Here is a 21,570-nt window from a genome sequence, read left to right as displayed (position 1 = left end):
TTTAAAACAAAGAACAGCTTTTTCCAGGACAGCTCTGCAATTAAAATCCTACTTTGCAGCAATTAATTATATATTTTATGGTGGGTGTAACAACATAAGCCTTCAGAACAAATCAAGTGGTAGATGTCAAGTGCACAGAAGTACAGTGTCTATGTGAAAGAAGCATGCATTAAATATTTATCTTAAGCTTACTCAAACAGAAAACCATCAACTTTGCTAAATGCTTAGTCTTCCATGAAGAAAAGGCACAGCCCTGTTCGAAGTTGAATACAACCCACCCCACCGCTCGCAGTTCCTAATGTTAAGATAGATGGTGTTTCTTATACTGAGAGAATCACAAGGCATGTGTGAACAGACCACAACAAAGCAGAAGCACCCATCTCGCTGCTCTCCCCGGGAGCTGTGCCCTGGCCAGGAGGCGGCGGCCAGGCCGCGGTGCCCCGGAGCCGGGCCGGGCAGAGCCGCTCCGGGCACGGCCGGGCAGAGCCGCTCGGGCCCGGCGGTCACCGCCTCCCGCCACGCGCGGAGGTGACGAGGTCCACGCGCCCGGCCGGCTCCCTGCGAAACAAGCACTCATTACCCTTGCTGCAGCACACTGAGAATAGAGGCACAGCTTGCTGCTAGAGCAGCCCATCTTCCAGCGCCGGCAGCCCCCCGCTCGGCCCCCCGGCCCTCATGGGCGACGCGCGGGTGGCGGCGGCACCACCGAGCCGGGCAGGACTGGCCGGGGCCGAGCGCCAAGGCTGGACCTTGCCTCCGCAGGTTATCCTGCGTCCGCGCCCAGCGCTCCCGACAGCGGCAGATACTGCAGCTTCTGCAATTGGCACAAGCAGCCAGCGATTACTTAAAGCCACAGCCCTTCTTTTATGAAAGGCGAGCCCAGACATTAGATCGATCGATCTCCACTTGCTCCGGCGGCAGCCGGGATCACCGAGGGAACACTGCCCTTCTCTGCAGACAACCGAGCGTATTTTTAGCTGTTTGGAGCTTGCTGTACGCTGCTTTCACACTTAATTTGTTGATGCAAAAATAAGCCACAGGAGGCCTAAACTGAATGGGAGAGCCACAGATAGAGCAGCTTTGCTGCTGTCAATGCCCAGGCTTAGGTTCAATAGCCCTGGTGCACACAAACAGCTTGAAACTCACCCTGCAATCCACAGACTTGGCCACAACTGAGCACAATAGATGAATTTGTAAGAGTGGTCGAGCCACACCCACAGCTGGTTCTCCCCAGGGAGAACCTCACCTTTACAGCAAACTCCCCCTTTGCCCTCAGTCACTCTCACTGCAGCCTGACCACAGGCTTACATCTTAAGAGCATCCTGTCCTGGAGGCAGGGAATAGTCACTGAATGTCTGCAGAACAAATAAAGCAGTAAAATACACCATTCTTAAGAAAAACTCGAAAGAATAAGCACCCAAAGCCCAGTCATGTATTAAGGTCTGACACAAGACTAATCAAAATGAGCAATTTTTATGCTATGCATTCATTTGCAAGTTTTAGGAAATTATTATGCAGCTGTAAAGGCTGGTTAGAAGAAACTGCCAGCCCTTTACCAGAAATATTTGTATTTTTGACCTTGTATGAGAAAGATTCCCCTTTAATCACTCAATTTAAGCAGTCTTAACAATTCCTTGGACACTACACTTTGACAGGTCTATTAAGCAGCTGTGTTGCAGTTTTATATTAAGCACTTAGAGGCTTTTTACAGTGTCAGTGGGCTGAGACTGAAAACCACGCCTCACCTCCACAGTAAATCCTCAGGAGAGCAGAGAGCTCAGTTATTGAAAGGACTTGCCCTGCTCTTCCCCACTTCTCTGCTCGGAAGGGAGAGATGAGTCATCTCACTCCTGTTCAACTTCAGTGCTCCCACTATGGACACAGCATCTGATGATGAAAATGGGAATGCTACAGTGAGTTACTTGAGCTGCATCCTTGTACACTGGGACACAACCTGCTTTTTTCCAGCCCACTTTGTCAGGGAAAGATCTCAAATTCTTCCCAGTGGCTGTACCATGCTGCAGATCCTCTGGACATGCAAACATTTTTGTTTAGTGTTTCCAAATTGGCTTCTTCATGGTCTACACATTTTGTATTTGCTTTCAGTTAAAGAAATTTGATGTGAAAAGGGTATGTACGATCAGCATATACTGAGGACTAACAAGAGGCTAAGACTAAAAATCCAAACCAAAATCAAATAGCACTGCCTTAGTAATCTTCTTCATGTTTCTTGCTGCTCCTAAGCCCTGCTGCTTTTTACTGGTAGTGTTTAACCTGTTGCCTCAGTTCATCTTGCCCATTCATAGTTTAACTAATCAAAAAAATCCAGATGGGTTTGTATCCTCACCTCCTGCTCTTGAATACCTTCAGAAAAAAGGTTAGCCTGAAATAAGAAGACCAAGTTGCTCATATGGATAAGCAGCCATCTAAAGTAGTCAGACTGACTAGCAGTTAACTTAGTACACTTTCATCTAAGTTCTGAGAGAACTGAAGCTGCAGGTATGGGGGTTTCCCCAACAAAACTTTAAAGTTTCCAAAATCTGAAATCTAAAGGCAGTAAAATACCAAAAGTACTTGAATAATCTAGTAAGGGCCTATCTTCAGTATCTAATTTAAGGACAGGTATGCATATGCTTTGGGCTGGAATATCCAGCAACCTTCCAGCTTATGCTTAGCATGATTCTAGTTGAAAAATCCATACCAGAAATTGGAAGAGCAGAACCAAGTTGACGCATACAGGATCGAGCAATTTTGGCATTGTTATCCAGATATTTTGGCATTGTTATCTTCATACCCCTTTACAGTTTCTTCTGGTACAATTTATGAATTTATGTGAGGATCAGGTAGATTATTTGGTACCTATTTTTTTCTTTTTTACATGGAATCTATTGCAGGTCGCACTTTAACCAAAACTCCCCTCTGCCATAAACACAGAAGTTGCGGAAAGAACAAGAAGAGAGTTTAGGGATAAAACATTTGCCACAGGCAACATTAGAGCAGTGCACCTCTGCCATTGAATACTACAAAAAGTTCTCAGCGTAATGAGGGAGACCTGGACATTTCTTGTTCTGAGGAAAATTAGCCAGTTAAAAAATCCTTCACATTTTCAAAATTGGACAAGTTCAGGTAGACATATGCCCCACAGCAAAGACACTTGGGAAGGTGAGGCCCAAGGTAGAAGGTTAAAGAACACAACAGCTTCAAGATGACAAAAACTACCAAGTCAGGAATGGAATAAATTATGAAGTTTGTCATTGTTTGTTTTGTTGGCAGTTATGCAGCCCAATTACAGACTTAAAGTATTTTTCCTGGCAACTAGCTGTTTTTGCTACAGCCTGAGATTCAAACAGACCAGCCTAGGGTCATTTTAGATACAAACAAGAGTGAGGATGTATCACTGTCTGAACAGTTTCCATTGCTCTGCTTTGAAAGCAGGAAGCTCTACAAAAGTCCACATTCCAGATGAGCAAGAGGGATATTTGTACCAAGCACACAAACAAACAGCCTTCCTGGCTACATACCTATATCAAATCTTCACATAAGACAGACCCAAGTTACCTCCAAGACATCAGGTTCTGAGCCACTTGGGCATTCCTCAAGTATGCCACAGCATCTTTGCAGACCACAAATACAAGAGCATGAAGTTTTACAGCAAACTGGCAACTTTGTATTTCCTTGAGAGGATATGCAACTAGCCAGACTAACCATTCCAGGTTTCCCAGCACACTCCTGCTCCTGGCCAGGTGGGGTGATATTGGAATGGGAGCCCCATGCTCTCTGCCTGCAAATCACGGCTTTGAGAGCCATGGTCAAAAAGTCCTAATCACCTTTTGTAAGTTTTTCCTCAATGTTGAAGCTGCAAGTCCTTCAACAGTTACTCAACATAAAAAAAAGCAAATCAGGGCAGAAAACGGGTTTTAAGCATGTGTGTCCAAATAAGCTAACATTGCCCAATCTGGTAGTAATTATCCAAACATTACAGTTCACGTTTTAAACAAGCACATTCCTTTGGGAAACAAAATATGTACTCTTTTGGAGCTGTACTGAAGAAAGAAAAATTCAAAAGAACCAGTAATGAAAAGTTCACATTTGCAAACCAAACTACAATAATTTGCTTTTTAAATTTCAAGCAGCTATACCACACTGATATCTATGTGATAAGCCACCTGCCACAGTTGCCTAGTCTACCCCAGTAACAGATTCAGAAGAAGCATTATAGATTGCTCCAACCAAAAACTGCAAAGCACTGGTACGTTGCGAAGGAAGAGACAACTCACTTTGAGGCCATGAAATACCCCGGGGAATCAGGCCATGTTGTGGGAATCTTCCCATGACACAAATGGAGCAGCCATCCTGGAATGTTCATCTCAGTGCTGGGATGCAAGGTGGTCCCTGCCCAGGGAAGGTGGAGAAGGGCTCTGACAATGCCAGTACCGAGCCCCTGCAGTGTGCAGACAGGACAGGCAGCTCCAGACTCAGGCAGAGCACAGCAACTGAGCCTCTCACTGGTGTGACTGGCAGGTGGGAACATCTCTGACTGGGAAGGCTGTCATCAGCCTCCTAGTTTCTATCAGCAATAAACAAGTAATTTCAAGACTTAGAACTTAAAGGAGTAGAAAATTAAGTGTTAAATATAAAAGCATCTCAATGCTCTTTTCAAAAAGCATTTTATTATAACAGACTAAATAAAATTTGTTCAGAGTGCATAAAACAAATTAATCAATGCAAAGAACGGAAGTACTTAAATATGTTTTACTATCATACACAGGGCCAAATTAATTCTATTCTTGGAAAGAAGAGTCTGGTTTTTGTAAGCCATTTAGTGTCAAACCAAACCACAAGCACTTACTCCTAAAATTAAACTTAGAGACAAATGCTGAGCATTTAAAAAACTTAGTAAATTTGCAAGCACTTCTGTAATATGTACGGTTACACCCTACTGGAGATATGCTGAGGTTGTATGGAAAAAATCATAATTTAAATATTTTTTAATACTGGTACAGTCTCAGTTGTCAACAGGATGTCTTTCTCATCCAAGAAGATATTCCTCTTGGGTATGAAGCATTAGAAATTTATGTCTACTCCATTCTTGTGCTGCTCCAGTCATAAAAACATGATCACCACCATTGGCTGTAGTGTAGAAATTGAGTCACATCTTTGCATAAACTCGAGTCACTCGTGTGTCATCAGCTACAGCCTGGGGATAATTAGGAAGGGACAACAAAAGGGCCATTCATATCCGCTTTGAAGTATGACATTTGACTTGAGGATTTTGGTCCTTATACCACAGTATTTCTACCTGTCCCTGTTCCTTCTTTCCTAGGAAAATCCAGTCCTCTAAGTAAGTCTTCTCATTAGATATTAACAATTTTAGAAATTGATTTCTTATAAACTCACCTACTCTGTACCTCACTTAACACCCCCCTGCAGTGTCAGTTCCTTTGCATCACTCAATGCAAAAGCAAGCTAAAGACATGAGCCAAGGAAGCAGTACAACAAACAGGATTTACACTCTGCTCCATGCATATTTTTGAAAGGAGCAGCAGATTATTACTGTGATAAAATAGAAATGTCATTAACCATCTCAAATCAATAAATATACAGTGAAGTGAATACTTCTGATTTACTCTTGGCCTCATTTGTGTTATGCACTGACTTCTTACCACATGAAATATGCCATCAGTTTTCACCCTGACATACTTCAAGCAGAATTCAGCCTCAGAATACAGCATTTACATGATTAGCTGATAGAGATTTACTGTGATTTCTAGTATTTTACTTCTTTTATCTACTAGGTACATCTATGGAGAATCAGATGGTTTTCCCTGATGTTTAGTGTATGAAACACTAAAGCAGAAAACACTACAGCAGAGAACCAGCCAAACAGGCTTCCTATGAGTCACTATGTATTTAACACATTTACTTGCCGGCTCTTTATGCTTTTGCAAGCTTTACATAGGATCTTAGGCTGGCAGTGATCTTTGTTTTCCAGTTTAGAAGTCATGCCCACCTTCATGCAATAGCTCTGCAAAGATAGGTCCAGATGTAATAATATGGGCTATTTGATTTTACTTCTCTATAACAGACTGTTTGCTACTTTACAGTTTCTGAATGCTAACATTAGTTCTTAATTCTCACACAGAATGACTCCTTCCTTCCCTGTAGAAACTCCAATCTCATAAAAACTAAGTTTACCTCATCTAAGTGATTACTTATTTCTCAGCATTTTGTTACAGCTTTCTGTCTCAGTCCAACTCATCTGAATGACACAGTAGCCACCAGATACCTTATAACTTTGACAAGTTATACTGTCACTATTTTTGTCACAACTATAAAACTGTTATTACCATTATAAAGTTATTCAAAATGTTGTAATAAGAGCCTATGCTTGAGCATAATATGCACTATTAATTTAATTTTTAAGACTGTTTAGATTTTCACCTGAAAAGGTAGTACAAATCAAGAAGGAAACAAGATTGAAACCTGTTGCTTTCTTTCTTCTACTAACTACTCCCTTAAATTTTGCAATAGGTATTCTATTTTGTTCCTGTCATTACTTCTTCAGCTTCTTGAAAAAAAAAAATTACAAGAAATAACAAGGTAGTCATGAAAATCAGGTTCTTTGTGGAAAGCAGCGCTGGTTGCCTGAAACATGAAGTTTGTTTCAGTCAAAGGTGTTTTTTTCCAAGACACCTTTTGCTAGGAGTAGCTACAGCACAGGACTCCCAATTCTCTTCAGCTGTAACCCACTCTGAATACTCAGGTGTACCATTTACATTGCTTAACTGACACATCTTCTAAAAGGTTATTTCCATCAGAGCCTAGTTTCAGAGTAATTAACGGATTAAAATGTTTTTTTCTGGATGTTAGAGCTCACAAATTTTCGATCTGTTGCCAAAACATTCTTGTTCATTCATACCATGTTTTATAGAGACATTGAGAATCATCTGAAACTTCCTTTCTTTCCAACTGCTACCCATCAGAAACAGGCTTCCAGAGCCTAGGTCTTCTGTACAGGGGGAAACTACTGCAGTGTTACTCAAATACTCTGGTACAAAACAGAAAATATCTGCATTCCTCAAAATCAGGATATTACATTTTGACTTCTAACTGATTTTTCTTTTTTTTTTCAAAGTAAGCACAAAAATTATCTCAGTCACATATCCTTATTTTCTCTTGTAAAAAGTTATGTCCATATTTTGGGAAGCCAAAACTGGTATGAAAATTCTAAAGAAAACTGGCTAAGTTTGATGTTAACTTGCAGAAAATCAAAACTAAAAGTTTTCCTCAAAGACAGCTGCTCTAAACAACAGGACATATAGGTCAAAAGATGACTGTTCCAAAACTCTTGGGGTTTAGTGACGCATTGTGTACTTCTGCCCTTAACCTAGATATGCACTTCTCATTTGATAAATATAAACATTTTCTGCTGAACTGCCACAAAGGGCAGGACAAACATTTCTGATAGATGTGCTCATGTATTCCGAAATGGAAAAAAACCCAATTTTAAACTGCTAAGTTCCCAAGGAAACGAGTATCTTGACTCTTACAATCATGCACATGTCAGGAAGTGCCAGTTATAACAGGTCATATACCAATGGTTAATTTCTATTTCCACCTAGAAATGCTGAAGCCTGCTCAGTCACACCATTTCTAGCATATTCCTCATGTTGTTTCCTGTGTCACAACCACAATTAGTGTTACCCACTGCCAAGGCTCTATATCCTCTCAAATGGCTTTTTCCTCTATTAAGGAAACTTCTTAAAGATGGCACCACAACATTCCCGAGTAAAGTCTGACCAGTAAATAGCAGCATTCCCATGACCACAACAAGAAAAGCACAACAGTGAAACTGAGTTCCTTTTCATCTCTATAGCACCCTGTTTCACAGATACAAATTTGAAGCCCATTTCCATATCAGAATCTGGAGAGAATTACTGAGATGCTTAATTTGGATTAATTCATTAAACTATAAAAATAAAAATTGATATTCATAACTAAACATCTTATCATATAAATATTTTAACAGTTTATGTAGTAGTTCTGAATGTAGCAGTTTATGCATTAAATGAGAAAATGAAATATCTATCAATTTACACTTTGAACAAAGATGTTCTAATTACATATTACCCTTTCCTTTGACAGCTAAATCTGCCTTAGACAAATTTGAACCTAGATTTAAAACCAAGCTAGTACCACACTGCTAAAGCAATCACCCTCCATCCCCAAAGACATAAGAGTTTATGCACAGCAGAGAGCTGGAGGTTAGAACAGCTTCAGGGCTCACACAGCCTTGGGGGGCAGCCCTGAGGCAGGGGAAGGGGCTGAACAGCTCTCAGGAGGCAGGAAGCAGAGGCTCAAGCAGGAGCTGCCACAGCCCCAGCCTCATCAGCTGGTGATGTACTGGGATTTTTTGCTTCCCAAAGGAGCAGCTTGCTACTAGCCACAGCTGCAGACCTCTCAGGCACACATTCTCACCCCACCCCAGCACTGGCAGTTCTTCACTTCCACTCCTTCCCACTGTGAAGCACTGCATGGGGACATACCCAAAACACTTTCGAAATGGACAGATCTGTGAAACTAGATCCACAGTAATTTTTTTTACTGGCTTCTCAAAGAAGCCCAAGCATACACAAGGGCTAGGGAAGAGAGGCAAGACTGGCATCCCCAACCTGACTTATCACAGGCATGCTAACCACGTATTTAAAGCATCTCTGAACATATCACTTACTGAAGGGACAATAAATTCAAAATTAATACTAGTGGAAATTAAAAGATAACTCAAATGCAGTAGTGCAGATTTCAGAGCTCAGTGCAGTTGAAGGTTAATGGAAAACTGCTTTCCTTGGCACTTCATGTGCTTATTGTAAATGGCCAATTTCACCATTTCCTCTGTACTGCCACTTTTCATTTCTTGTTTGAACTTAAAAAACAGGAAAGTAGTCACGAAGTAACAGGAATTACCAGGGGATCAGGGGAAGCGCAGTACTCTAGAAAGACTCAACTTGCTTTTGTGATTAGTGTGCAGTTTAACCTGTGTTCCTATCACTGCCAGCACACACACAGCTGTCCAACAATGGAAAAACTCCGTGTTCTCATCAGCCACACTTTTCATTGCCATCAAATATTCTGGATGCCAAGAGGTTTTCCATCTAGCATTAACCCAGTGCAATAATATCTCCTGTGAGGTAGAAATCAGACTTTTAGGATTTTTTAACTCAGAAGAGCCTTGGTAAATGTAGCTAAGCATAGACACCCTCCCCACCCTCCCTAAAGAAACACCAACAGATCAAGTGGGAAGGTTTTATCATCAGAAACAGCTGTTACTATTGACAGCTCCAAGGTAACTCTTGCAACAAACAGGTTTGAGTTCAGGGTTTTTTCAGAGATTGCTGCTCAGCTAGAAACATCAGAGCAGCATTGCTCAATCTCATTTAACCCTTTGACAGAGCCACTCAACCTCACTCCAATGGGCTAGCTGCAGTTTTGACAGAAGTCATTGCCAGCAAGTCCCGATTTTGTTTGCAGCTATCTTCCATTTCAAATGAGCTCATAAGAAATAACTTTAATCTTTTGCGCAGAAACACACTTAGAGCCCTTGGAGCTCTTGGGGGAAGAAAAGAAAAAAAACAGCATGACAGTAAAACCAAACAAATCTAACAGCCAAATCATATCATCACTTCAGCTTTGGAAGTAAAGCTGAGGAGATGCTGCAGCAGATTTTGCCAAGAGGCTCACGCTGGACTGCCCAGCCTTGAAGTGACCCAAGTGCTCACTCCAGTACTTTACTCGATTTGGCCAGGCAGCCTTCACCCCATCTCACCCTCACATTGGCTCTGACCAAAAGTTAGGAAAATCCACGTCACCACCTGGCAAAGAAATGCTCCTTTATTATGCTGGTTTAGCTTTCTGATAGTGGTGGGCTGAATTTGCTTTCTGTAGAGACAGAGCAGCACCAGAGGAGCCAGAGCAAGCTGTTTCTTAGGCTGCATCATGTCACTTCACACTTGCTCCAGTGGGAAGAATGGAAGCACAGCTTTGTTCCTCGTGTAATCAGCTAAGCATAGTTTTTAATTTTTTTTTTAAAGACAAGAGAAGCTGAGGCTACTTTCAGTTGGCTCTGCAGTAGTTAACCTATGAAAACCTACCTCATGAGTTAAAACCTAACTTGAAGTTTTTCCCTGAGTTTATCCGGAGTTTGAAAACTACATCAAAGGGTTCCCCAAATGACACTTCAGGCAAATAATCGTATGGGCAGCTAAGACTGTGAGCTATACCAGACTCCACCCCTCACCATAAAGGAAAAAACTCAAACCAACAAACAAAATTAAAACTACTCTTCACAGTGTTCCCTTGAACAGTGAAATCCTTCAGGATGTTTCCCTCAGCTTACTAACAAGTAGTGCTGAAGTATTCCTTACAGCACCATGGCAGAGGAGTCCTTCTCATCCCTGTGGTACTTCCACAAGAGTAAGGCAATGAGTCTTCAGCATTTGTCTTACCCCAAGAAAGGAGAGAGCAATCTCAAAATCAATAACTATATGAAAATACATCAGTGTGTCATATCTACAGTGTGTCATGTGCTCAAACTTAACTGTCCAAGAATACTAATTTTATATAATTTTACAGATATTTTTTCTTTCCATCTGCAAAAGACTAACAAAGAGGAATAAGGAGCAAAATCACTAGTTTCTTCCATGCAGTTCTCTCTTCACTACTTGAAAATCACTTTTTCCTTAATTAAACCCCTGAATAGTCTTTAAAAAACCCCACATTTAGGCTAAAGCAACCTGTAAAATAGCCTAGAAGAAGCAAATTAGTATGATGGGATTCTTCTTGCTAAACATGACATTTATAAAGTATTTGTGAGTTTTAAAATGTTGCAACAAAAATATTGGAGAGAAGAAACTAGGCCAAGACATAAATTGCAAGAGTTACTGAAAAAAATCATTGTGCTTATTTTACCATGATAAGAAGATTGTGCAGAAATTTAGCGGGGAGAATTTCACTTAAAATTTCGCAATGTCGTGTTAGATGAGAGGCATCCAAAAATCCTGTATCAAATTGCTTTGAAGATCTCAAACTAGTTCCTTAGGCAGAGAAAGGTGTTTCAACAAAGAGTTTAAAAAAACTCAACCAAACCCATCCCAGAAAACTGGCTAAAAGCCACTGCTCTTAGAGTTGAACCAGACTAGGAGATAAATGCAGTATTTTTAGATTAAAGGAAAGCAAGCAGATATTATCCCATGAGAAAGTATTCTGGCAGAAATGTAACAGACAATTTAGTGCTTTTTTGTATACAGACTGTAAAATCACCACATAGCAGAGGAGTTGAAAGGAAATTGATACCAATCTTACAACATTAGTTATAAATGCAAGAGAAACGAATATTAAAACCTGCATCAGCTGTGTAGTATAAATCCATAACTGTAACTGTTATAATTTCCTTTGACTTCACATTTTTTCTTTTCTCAAAAGTTTTCAAAGCAGACCAACAGTTTCTAGTGTAGTATCAAACTGATTAAGTCATTACATATTCCAAACAGATTAGAAAAATTAAGAACAAGCCACATCTGATTCATTCCACTCTATAATTCCAGATAAAATTACTAATAAAAATACAGAAATGTAAGACCCCATCAACAATGTAGGATTCAATAAATAAAACTGTAACAACTCAGACTTTATTCTGAGTAGCTCAAAATCACATCCACCCCTTAAATACTCTTCCATCCAATGTCAGATAACAAAGCAAGGCCATGTAGATTATCTGTTGAAACTAGTCTTTCCTACAGAGGCAGAACTTGAAGTACATACTTGGAAAGCTACTCAGCCCTGAAAGACTCTCTGACTACAAACATTTAAAAACTCTTTTAAAGAGCATGTGAAGCATGCAGAGGCCACAAAGCCCAGTGTCATTGGTCTGATTCTTTTTCTAGCCAACTAATGCTGGAAGTATAACCCCCATAGGAAAACAGAAACCACTGGAATGAAAACACAAAATTTAGTATCAGTATGTTAATATTTTCTGAAGCCCTTACTGAGAAGAGTTCAAACAATTAAAGCCAAAATTGATGAGCTGTAAGTGTTTACCTCAGACTGCAGGTGCTGGATGACAACTGTTAATGCTTCAAACTTCTGGTTACTGGACGTCAGGAATTTTTTCAGCTGCAGGATGATTCCACTTTGGGTCTCACATTTTGTTTTGTACTGTATCAACTCGGCTGCTTTAGTGCCAGGTGAACGTGCATCTGTGGAAGCTTGAGTCCGTACGCATGAGCTCTTGGCACTCCGCTGCTTGCCCTTGTCAACTAAGAAAGCAACAACAATGAATCAATATGCATTTCATGCTGAAATCTCACCACAATGTAAAGGACAGGTGCAAAAGAAAGTAGTTATAAATTCCTACAAACACTTGCTGAAATACTAACTAGGAGAAAGGGTTATTTCAGTAGCATTGCAGAGCAGGTACTATCAATTTGTTAATTCCTAACACCATAACCTTGGATACCATGTTCTGTACTTCATCCTCACCTTCATGTGTTCTGTGGCATACTTTCCAACATACTCTTCACACTGGGCTTTGGAAAAATACTTTTATAAAATGCAAGACATCTGTCCAGCTATCTATTCAGTAACTTATTTCTAACACAAGAGTGGTCCTCTCTTGTGTGCAACACAGAATTCATATTTCCTGCACTCTAACGTACTGCTGAAGACAAAACCATTTTCTCTACATTTCCCTTGTTATCCTTCTTCCTTTTAAAATTTTAATTGCAAAAACTCCCCTCCCTGCAGCTGAGGCCTGAGCTTTATTAACTAGAAGTCTTGCAGCATTTCTTAGTGCTAGCAATTTTCAGTCACAAGGATAAGACTTTAAGAAAGCTCTAAAATGTAATAGATTTCAGTATATATTCACAGTCCTGAAATTACACTATTGATTTAATATTCTTAGTTTTGTGGCAACCTCAATGCTTTCACAGTACACAATCACCTCACATCAGAGGAAAACAGATTACATAAATCAGCACTTGACTCAAACACTGTATTTTCAGGTTTCTCTGCTGCCTTCAGACTGGAATGGGAGTACAGTACTGTTGTGCAGATAGGGCCAGTCTTCCCCCCTTGATCACAAAGGGAATGAGCAAACAGTTTTGCAATGAAAGGCTGATGCAATAGATAAATAACCCTTGGCAATTTAATGAAGACATCTAAGCAGATTACTTTGTACAGTTTTAACTTAACAAGATTTCTTCATGATAGAGTGAAAAAACCTGAGAGGTGAGATCTGGATAAAAGAAAGATAGGAACATGCAGAAAAAAAAACAGGTGACAAACTAAGCAACAAGACTCAATCTTTTCTGAATCTCAAGCACCTGGTTTGAAGATTGTCAAATGACCCTAGAATCATCCCAGCAGTGTAAGGTTCAATCTCACAACTGGAGAAAGTATTAAGAACAAAAGCTTTGATTCTCAGTTACTGTTAGTCTGACTGACATATTGTATTAATACATCAGCCTTCCACAGCCTGCATTTGCTTTTAAAGTCCTTGAAAATGGTTTTCCTGTTCAAAATACTAAGGTCCTCTATGCCATCCTTACTGAGCCTGGTATAAAGTGCCTCGCAGGCCTATTAATTTTCCAGATAAATCCACTCTGGGCAAGAATTTATGCATATTGTGCTTTATAATGTTCAAATGCCATTGTATTCTTGGAGATTTCCCTACACTTCTGCTCAGAGATGCAGACTGTTAAAGACTGTTAAAATTAGAAACATACCATTGTGCAGTTTAATATTAGAGCTATTAAAAGGTGTACCAACCCAAATCAAAATATAAATTTGTAGGACAAAAGAATCGAGCTTGGCTGCCAGTTCCAGTTATTTTTACCACTATTTAACTAACATGATCACTTCTTTTCTCACTGTGTAACAACGTCTTTTAAGTAGACACTTTTACACAAATGCTTGTTCACATCTGAGAGCAACCATGTCAAAATTTCCAGCAATCTTATGGACGATATTGTGTGTAGAAAATTACTGGTTACCTTCTGAAGCTCCTTCAAAAATCACAAGAAATAATAATCAAGGTGGGGAGAAGAGCAGGGACGAGAGAATAAACATATAGAAGTCAGTTCTTCCCTTCCCTACTGCCTTACATACTCCTACTCTCCCATATATTCCACCTCCCTTCCTGAATTCTTCACTTATGACAAATAGAGAACTAGAGCATTATCCTTGATGTAAGAGTATTAGGTAAATTCACTGATACAGATGCTAGTATCATAATTTAATTAAATATTTGAAATCAGTTTTACAACCATCCCTAGGACACTGACAGAGCTGTGTTAAATCTGAACAATTGCAGACAATTTTTACGCTAGGGAAAAATTACATCACACAGTTAGTTACCTAACGAAGAAGTTTCATTTAAATACAGTGATACAACACCTAACCACAAATGACAAAAGGCTCCAAATATCTATTGTTTCCAGTTCAGCCAGCCCTTATCACATTGCCAGTTTCATACCACTGCTTTTATCCTGCTGCCCAGACCACCAAGTATTTTCCAAGAAGCTCATTCAAGCATCCAACCAAGCCAGCCCCTGATACTACACTAAAAAAAGCTGAACAAAAAACATGCATGAAGTGAAACTCAGTGACATTCCTGTTGGCAATTTTATCATAGACGTGTGCTATACACAGCCACTTCAAATGCTGAAAAGCATGAGCCCTCTGTAGCATGAACTGCCTCTACAGATTAACACCACTGACACTACGATGTTTATTTATGGCCTACGTACCTCTGGGCAATGACAGATCGTTTCCAGATTTGTATAGAAGGCATGCTGTGGTGTCAAAACAAAAGCCATGCTTTCATTAAGACAAAAGCATCATGAGTCTGATTACTGACACCACCACATCAATGGCAGAGTCTAATTTAAAGATGGTATTGGTCAACAGCCCAAGCCCTTCTCACTTGGGCCTGGTCACCTGCCACCTCTATACAGTCAGACTTGTAACACAGAACAATTTCCTCCTTTAAATCAGGTTCTAGACACCTCTCCAGCAGGCTCAAAACCCCTTTACCCAATGGAAAGATTGGTAGTTGGAAAGCTTGGCTTTAGAAGACAGAAAATCAGATTTTCAAGTACTGCATGTAGTACAGTAACTGGACAGAATCGCCATCCAAAGTCCTATCCTTCACCAGTAAAGAAAAAAACAATAGCAGTGATTTTGCAAAGACTAAGCCTTTTGATGATTGAATCATTCACTGAAGATGTGATCTAGATCTTGGAAAAGGTCCAGAAATCCTCTCACTCCCCCAACAGCCATTATACGGATGGCACAGCAGTCTCCAGTTCACTGGGGAGAGCATTAGACCCACTCCAAGCTTCTCCATGAAGCAAACTGCTTCTCATACATAGCATCTCTAGTTAACAGCCGTTCAGACGCAAGAAATACACAACTGTCAGTACATAGTGTGTGTTCCATAAAGTTACATTTAGGTGCTGGGGTTCTGCCCAGTACTTGGCACAGTATTTGTCTGGCTGGCTACCTCAGAGCTTGCATTGTGCTACTGGTTTCCTGAGCTTCCTATCTTGTGCATTGTTGCTGGATTACCAGAAAAATCTCTAACACACTTTTTTGAATTGCAGAAACAAATCAAAGCCTTCCTTTGCATATCATGTACTAGGAAGCTATATGTAGTAGTATTAGTATCTACACTAACTACAAATTATTTTAAGCAAGATATTCAATTTCTAAAAACAATTACATTTCTTAAAAGTATCCAAGATAAACAAATTTCTTGACAAGCACAAATAGAAATAACCTCACTTCTCTCCCCACACTTACAGTCACAATTGTCTTACCCCCAAGCACCTTCTTTTCATATTCATCATCCAAACTGTTAACTTCCACAGGTCTTTCAAAACCCATATGCGTCTGGTGTAAGCATTTTTCAAACAAAAATCCTTGCTCAACATTTTCTCTCGTGGGAAGATGCAGGCTAGTAAAAACTTTCTGCCTCTCCTCCATTTTCTGGAAAGCCTTGTCTACACATGTTAAATTGGTGCTCACTTCTTTGATCAGTAACACCAGATCAGCCTGAGTATTTAATCGAGCTTCCATTTCTTCTCTTACTCGCTGGATTTCCTCAAGCACAGCTCTTATATCCAAGTGACTGGACTTCACCTCTGCTTTGAGATCTTCTTTCACCTGTTGCTGGCTCCTCTGCAATGCTAACACAGTTCTGATTTCCTTCTGAGACATTTCCACATCATGCTTTAGTGCCTTCTGCCCAGCCTGCATTGCCTCCTGGCTAGCTTTCACTTCTGCCAACAGAGCAGCAATGCACTCCATCCCGATCCCACGGGAGTCGCAGGACCTCTTCCAGTGTCACAGCTTCCACACAGTCAGGGACATCTGTGAGCCAGTATCAGATTTCCCCTGATGGCAAGTGAGCAAGCACACAGCCCTTGGTATGGTGTCCTACCACAATTTACAGCACCCTGCAGTGAAGGCACTTGGTAAAAGTCTCGTACAAGGTGAGCCAAAGGCACTACATGAAAGACTTCAACAGGCAGGGCTGTAGTCAGAGCTCCTTCTCAGTGCTCAGCCAGAGCACTAATCAGTTTAATTGGCAGATTATGCCACACCTGAATTTTTTAAAATCTTTCGCTGACATCATTGTACGTGGGACGTCACCCCGAAAGCCACTCCCAACAGTCACTTGATCTGTGCATCAATCAAAGTACGGCTGGGCATCAGTAACCAGGTTTGTTGCAATGCAGCCAAACACTCTGTGAGAACGCACTGGCCCTTCCTTTACGACACAAAGGCTCAAAGGAAGCCTGAAGTGCCGGCAGGAGCTGAAAGCCAAGCAGTTCAACAGTGTGTATTTATTTCAATTGTATATTCAACCAGGTGATTATGCACCTATCCTGCTAATGTGAGGTTCAGGTGTACATCTGTGGACATGTTTGATAATACCCCACTCTCACTGAGCGCTCTCCTTATTCACACAGCAAGCAACACCCTTCTGGCAATCTCTGGAAGAACACAGTTCCTGAGGAAACCCTCTAATCCACAAACAATAAAGGCTTATCACAGCAATATGGGGAAAATTACTAATGAGATATTTTTGCCATGTTAAGGAGGCCAAGCCTTTTAGCTACCAGGTCTGAGTGTTAACTTTTCTCTGGAAAAGCTAAGGCTTCTTATTTTTAAGCATGAAACTCTTAATAAGTCTAGGCTCCATGTGAAAACAGATAGATTAATGGCACCAGGCTGTTGGCTGTTGTGTTATACAGCAGTTTAATTAAGCAGTCACTGGATTCAATTTGGAAAAAATGACCAATACCTTGTAGGTCTTGGTCTACAGAAGATGTCAGTCTCTGCTTTCAAAGAGGCGAGAAAGTACTCAGTACAACACCTAGTAGAACAGGACCCAGACAACACAAGCTGGAGCTCAGGAGAACTTATACACCACACCGTTGGCCCTGTCGTGACTCCAGGGTGCTTTAAGAGGCAGTGGTGATCCCAGAGCACAAACCCATGTTATCTGTGAATAACTGCAATAACTCCCCTCAGTATTGTTTTGGGCTGGAAAGCATCACTAGGAACGCCAATAGCCCATGCATGCAGAGATCCACAATTTCCCAATCACCACAGTGTTGCTGGCCAAAAGGCCAATCTGGGGACTCCTGCCTCCAGTGAAAGTTTACTGCTGGTTTGCCAGTGCTCCTCCTACACTAGCCCAGGCACACTAATGGGACCAGGAAGGTATCAGAGATGCACCCTCCGCATAGAGCACCTCATAGCTTGCAGGTATTCCCTGACTCTTTTGCTATGACAGCCCCTGGTAGACACAAAGCTGATGCTGGAGGTTTTTTCCAAGTCACTTTATCACCTGCCAGAAGGCCAGACACGGATTTTCTGATGGGATTTCCCAGCACAGCTACAGGCCACAGGTATAGTTTCTTCCCCTTTTGGCTCCTTGCACCATTCCTAGCTGAATAGCTATCCCAAGAGCTCCCAAGCATTATTATTATTCACAGTCACCACTAAAGACTAGCACATGGCTTGCAGAAGCCCAGTCTGAAGCCTGAATCCACGTAACATGTTTGACAAAAGATTTCTGTAGGTGAAGAGAGCCAAGTAAGAGCAGTAGCAGTACTTCTGCACCCCTTGACCATCAGCTGCAGTAATTCAGTTATGCAGTGTAATTTTCACTCCACTCTTCACCATACCTTAGCGGTTCCTAAAAATCTCACTTGGTGAACCATTTGCAAAGACCTTGTCAGACAGCAAAATCCATATGATATTACTTCCCCTAGTTCTGTTGTAATAAAACTGGAAAACAGGTGAAAGGGAGGGTATTCTCAGACTCATGGATGTAACCTCCAAGATCTAAGTATTCCTAGAAACTTTAGGCAGCTAACATGAATCCTGTGTTTATACCAAGATAAATAGCTCAAGTGCCATCATGCATAATTTCACTTTCTGATTCTTTTAAAGATATAGCTACACAAAGAGTGATTCCATGAAGCAGTGATTTCAGCTGAGTTAACAAAAAACCAAACCAAAAAACCAAAACCAAACCAAAACACCCACAACAAAAACAAGTGTTTGGGGGTAAAAAAAATTCTCCCACTGATACCCCTTGGTCCCTCTGTAGTGGAACAGGTTCCTGCAGACACTGACTTAGAGCAGAATCCTAACTACAACATCAATGAGTGCTTGACAGAAGCCTTTCTCTACATAGGCTACATTGAAAGCCTGGCTGATGAAGCTCAGGTGACTAAATTAGGTGCTGTAATTGTCATTTCTGTCCAACATCACCAAATCCAAAAGCTGCAGCTTGTTTTCTACAAGTGTGAGCACCCACTCTAATTGCCAAATGTTCTCTGCTCTGATGTAATACACTGAAGAAAACCTGTTCTTGGAAGCTGGACTCTTGCTCTATATGAATACATTAATTCTATCCAGAATGCAGTCAATGTGTTTGGTATCTTCCTCACTTAAACTAAGATGGGCTGATTGATCATAAGGAATCTTTGTAAAGATCACCCTCTTGTCACAGATTTCAGACAGATTTCTTTTACTTTTCTCCACTCTGGAAGAAACTCTTTAAAGTCTTATCTAAAATTAAATTTATAGATTAATATTACAAAGCAAATTTTAAGGCCACGGAAGTTGCTGCTACTCTGAAGTTTACAACCTGTCTCTCAATAGGAATACTTGATAGCCAACAACAGATTGAGAACATTTTATGAATGTACAAATTTCAGAACCTAGAATTCATTGTCTCAGAATTACCTATTTCACCTGCTGTACATCAGCTGTCTCTATCTTTGATGCATCTCAAGTGTGTTAACAGTTTTTCCTGTTTAGGAAACTCCTGATTTCATAGACTAACATCAACCTCTGTTGAGGATTTCCTCTCAATTGTACATTAAGAATTAGGGCAGAACAAAAAAGGACTTATTTTATTTAAATTAAATCTGGTGTATTTTGTGTGAGATACATTTGAGGTTTTTTTGGGGGTGTCTTTTGTTTTGTTTTTAAGGGGTTTTTTTTTGCATTACAGAGACACAAAAATCTTTTAGACAATTGCCAACCCGCAAACACAAAGCACCCCTATTTCTACAGCTCTAATTATGCCTTCCTCCCATTACAATGCGTAGAAGTTATTTAAGCAATGCAACAGGAAGACTGATTTGCCATTTAATCTCATGGCTGTAATTTTAAAGTTTGCCTTGTGACAAGCTATGCCCATTAGGAGAAGACAACTTAAGAACATCCATGCAAATAAGGAAGCTGCTGGGTTTATTCTGCAGCAGTACATACATCATGGTTGAGAAGACCTGAAAATTCAGCTAGCTGTAAATTACCACCTTAAATTCTTCCAAAACTCCTGCTCTGGGCTATAATATAAGCCAGGTTGGACAAATACACAAGAATAGCAGTCACAAAACTAAATTAATGGTGTCTGCAGACAGCTTGGCAAGGCTGGACTTGGATGGAAGTCTTCAAACCCCCCAGGCCCTTCACAGCTTGGTCAACTGTAATTTTTGCCTGCATCCATCTTGGCAAGTGGTGAACACACACCTTCCTCCTGTGCCTCTCACAGTCCAGGCTGGTGATTGTACAGACTCCTGAAGAAGTGATGTTTCGTTTCTAAGCTCTGCCTCAGGCCTGTCTGTGTAAGCTGGTGCAGACAGTCCCAACTGGCTCTGTTCACGCTTCAAGCATGACAGTCAGGAGCCAGTTCTAGTTCTCGGCAGAGAGACTTCATTTTTCAGAGCTGTACCTGGATCATCTGCTCACCTAAAATGCTTAAGATGCTGTACCTCAGAAGCTTCTTTATCTGTGGTCTTATCTCAAAACAAATGGGTGAAGAGAAACAACACTTCTTATCTTGCATCTCCCCCTTCATCAACACGATGTGAAGCCCAAGACAATTAAATGCCTCCTAAAGCAGTACAGCAGCTCTCCTTTTCCTCTACTCTAAGCCCTTGAGTTTCCCTTCTTTAATGTCAAGTACTAGCCCATGTCCAGGAACACCAGCTTATTTCAGCTGTCATCAAATCCTTTTCAAGTTGTTCTGAAGAAACCAATCAGCCACCAGAGAGCCTTTTAAGAAAGATGCAAGAACTTAACAAAATTTAACTGCAGGTAGGTGATACCTGACCTAGATGCTTAAACTGACTCAGCAGGAGTAAAACACACAGCAGAAATCTCTCTGCCTTTTTTTTTTCCAGGGGTACAAAGGCTCTTCAGCATGTATTTTTTAAATGCTGTACAGCCTGGAGGGGGAGTGCAGAGCCATCACATATTACTCAGTGCCTGCATCCTGGCATTCAGTTTGAAGTAGTGTTCCGGAAGTCTCTGTCTATCCTCACCCACTGACTTTATTACAGCACTGCCGTGTAGCCTCAGTGCAATATTTTAAATCTACCCCTTTTCATTCCCCGTTTCCAGCCAGAACTGGATATTATCTTTATACACACAATAATGAAAAGGAAAGGGAAACCTCAGAAGTATTTATGTTCTTCTAAAATCTCACTATGGTTCCCACAACATGCACCACAGGTGTGCTTTAACAGAAAACTAGTTTAAACTAGTTGGGCTTTGAACACCTACTACAGAAAATGATTTTGCCTCTGCATTCACAATGTATTTTGTCAAGTTTACAGGAACTGTAATATGTAGAACTGAATTAAGTCTTCATAGCTCAGTTGGTTAGAGCATGGTTCTAATGATAGGGTTGTGGGCTCAATCCCTCTATGGCCATTCACTTGGGAGCTGCAGTCAATGACCCTTGTGAGTCCTTTCCACCTCAGAATATTCTGCATGACTGTGTGATCTAGCTAGTAAATAGCAAGCACAAATATGAGTTGCATGTCTACTACTAAGATAAAAATATTAATAAGCTCACCATACATTCAGAGATGACAACAAACAAAACAAACAAATTTGGAGTGCAATGCAATTCACAGAAAACAACTCTAACATTCACCAGATAGGCTATCAGTGCATCAGGGTTGTCCTGGTTATTTTCCAAAC

The 21,570-nt window shown here is 40.7% G+C and overlaps 1 protein-coding gene across 12 annotated transcripts in view; it reads right to left on the bottom strand.

The window, feature by feature from the left end:
• MTUS1 (microtubule associated scaffold protein 1) overlaps nt 1-21,570 on the bottom strand; it is a 119,166-nt gene that overhangs the window by 17,048 nt on the left and 80,548 nt on the right. For 10 of the 12 annotated variants that reach the window (XM_064418017.1, XM_064418015.1, XM_064418012.1 and 7 more), the window contains one exon: nt 12,094-12,311. In XM_064418017.1, the coding sequence (XP_064274087.1) occupies nt 12,094-12,311 (218 nt within the window). Of the gene's footprint in view, nt 1-580; nt 770-12,093; nt 12,312-15,872; nt 16,378-21,570 lie in introns of those variants that run through there. The other 2 variants (XM_064418018.1, XM_064418022.1) reach the window with 2 other exon arrangements.

This window comes from Passer domesticus, chromosome 4 (genome assembly GCF_036417665.1).
Source record: "Passer domesticus isolate bPasDom1 chromosome 4, bPasDom1.hap1, whole genome shotgun sequence".
NCBI lineage: Eukaryota > Metazoa > Chordata > Aves > Passeriformes > Passeridae > Passer > Passer domesticus.
This window is presented reverse-complemented; position numbering and strand designations above follow the sequence as displayed.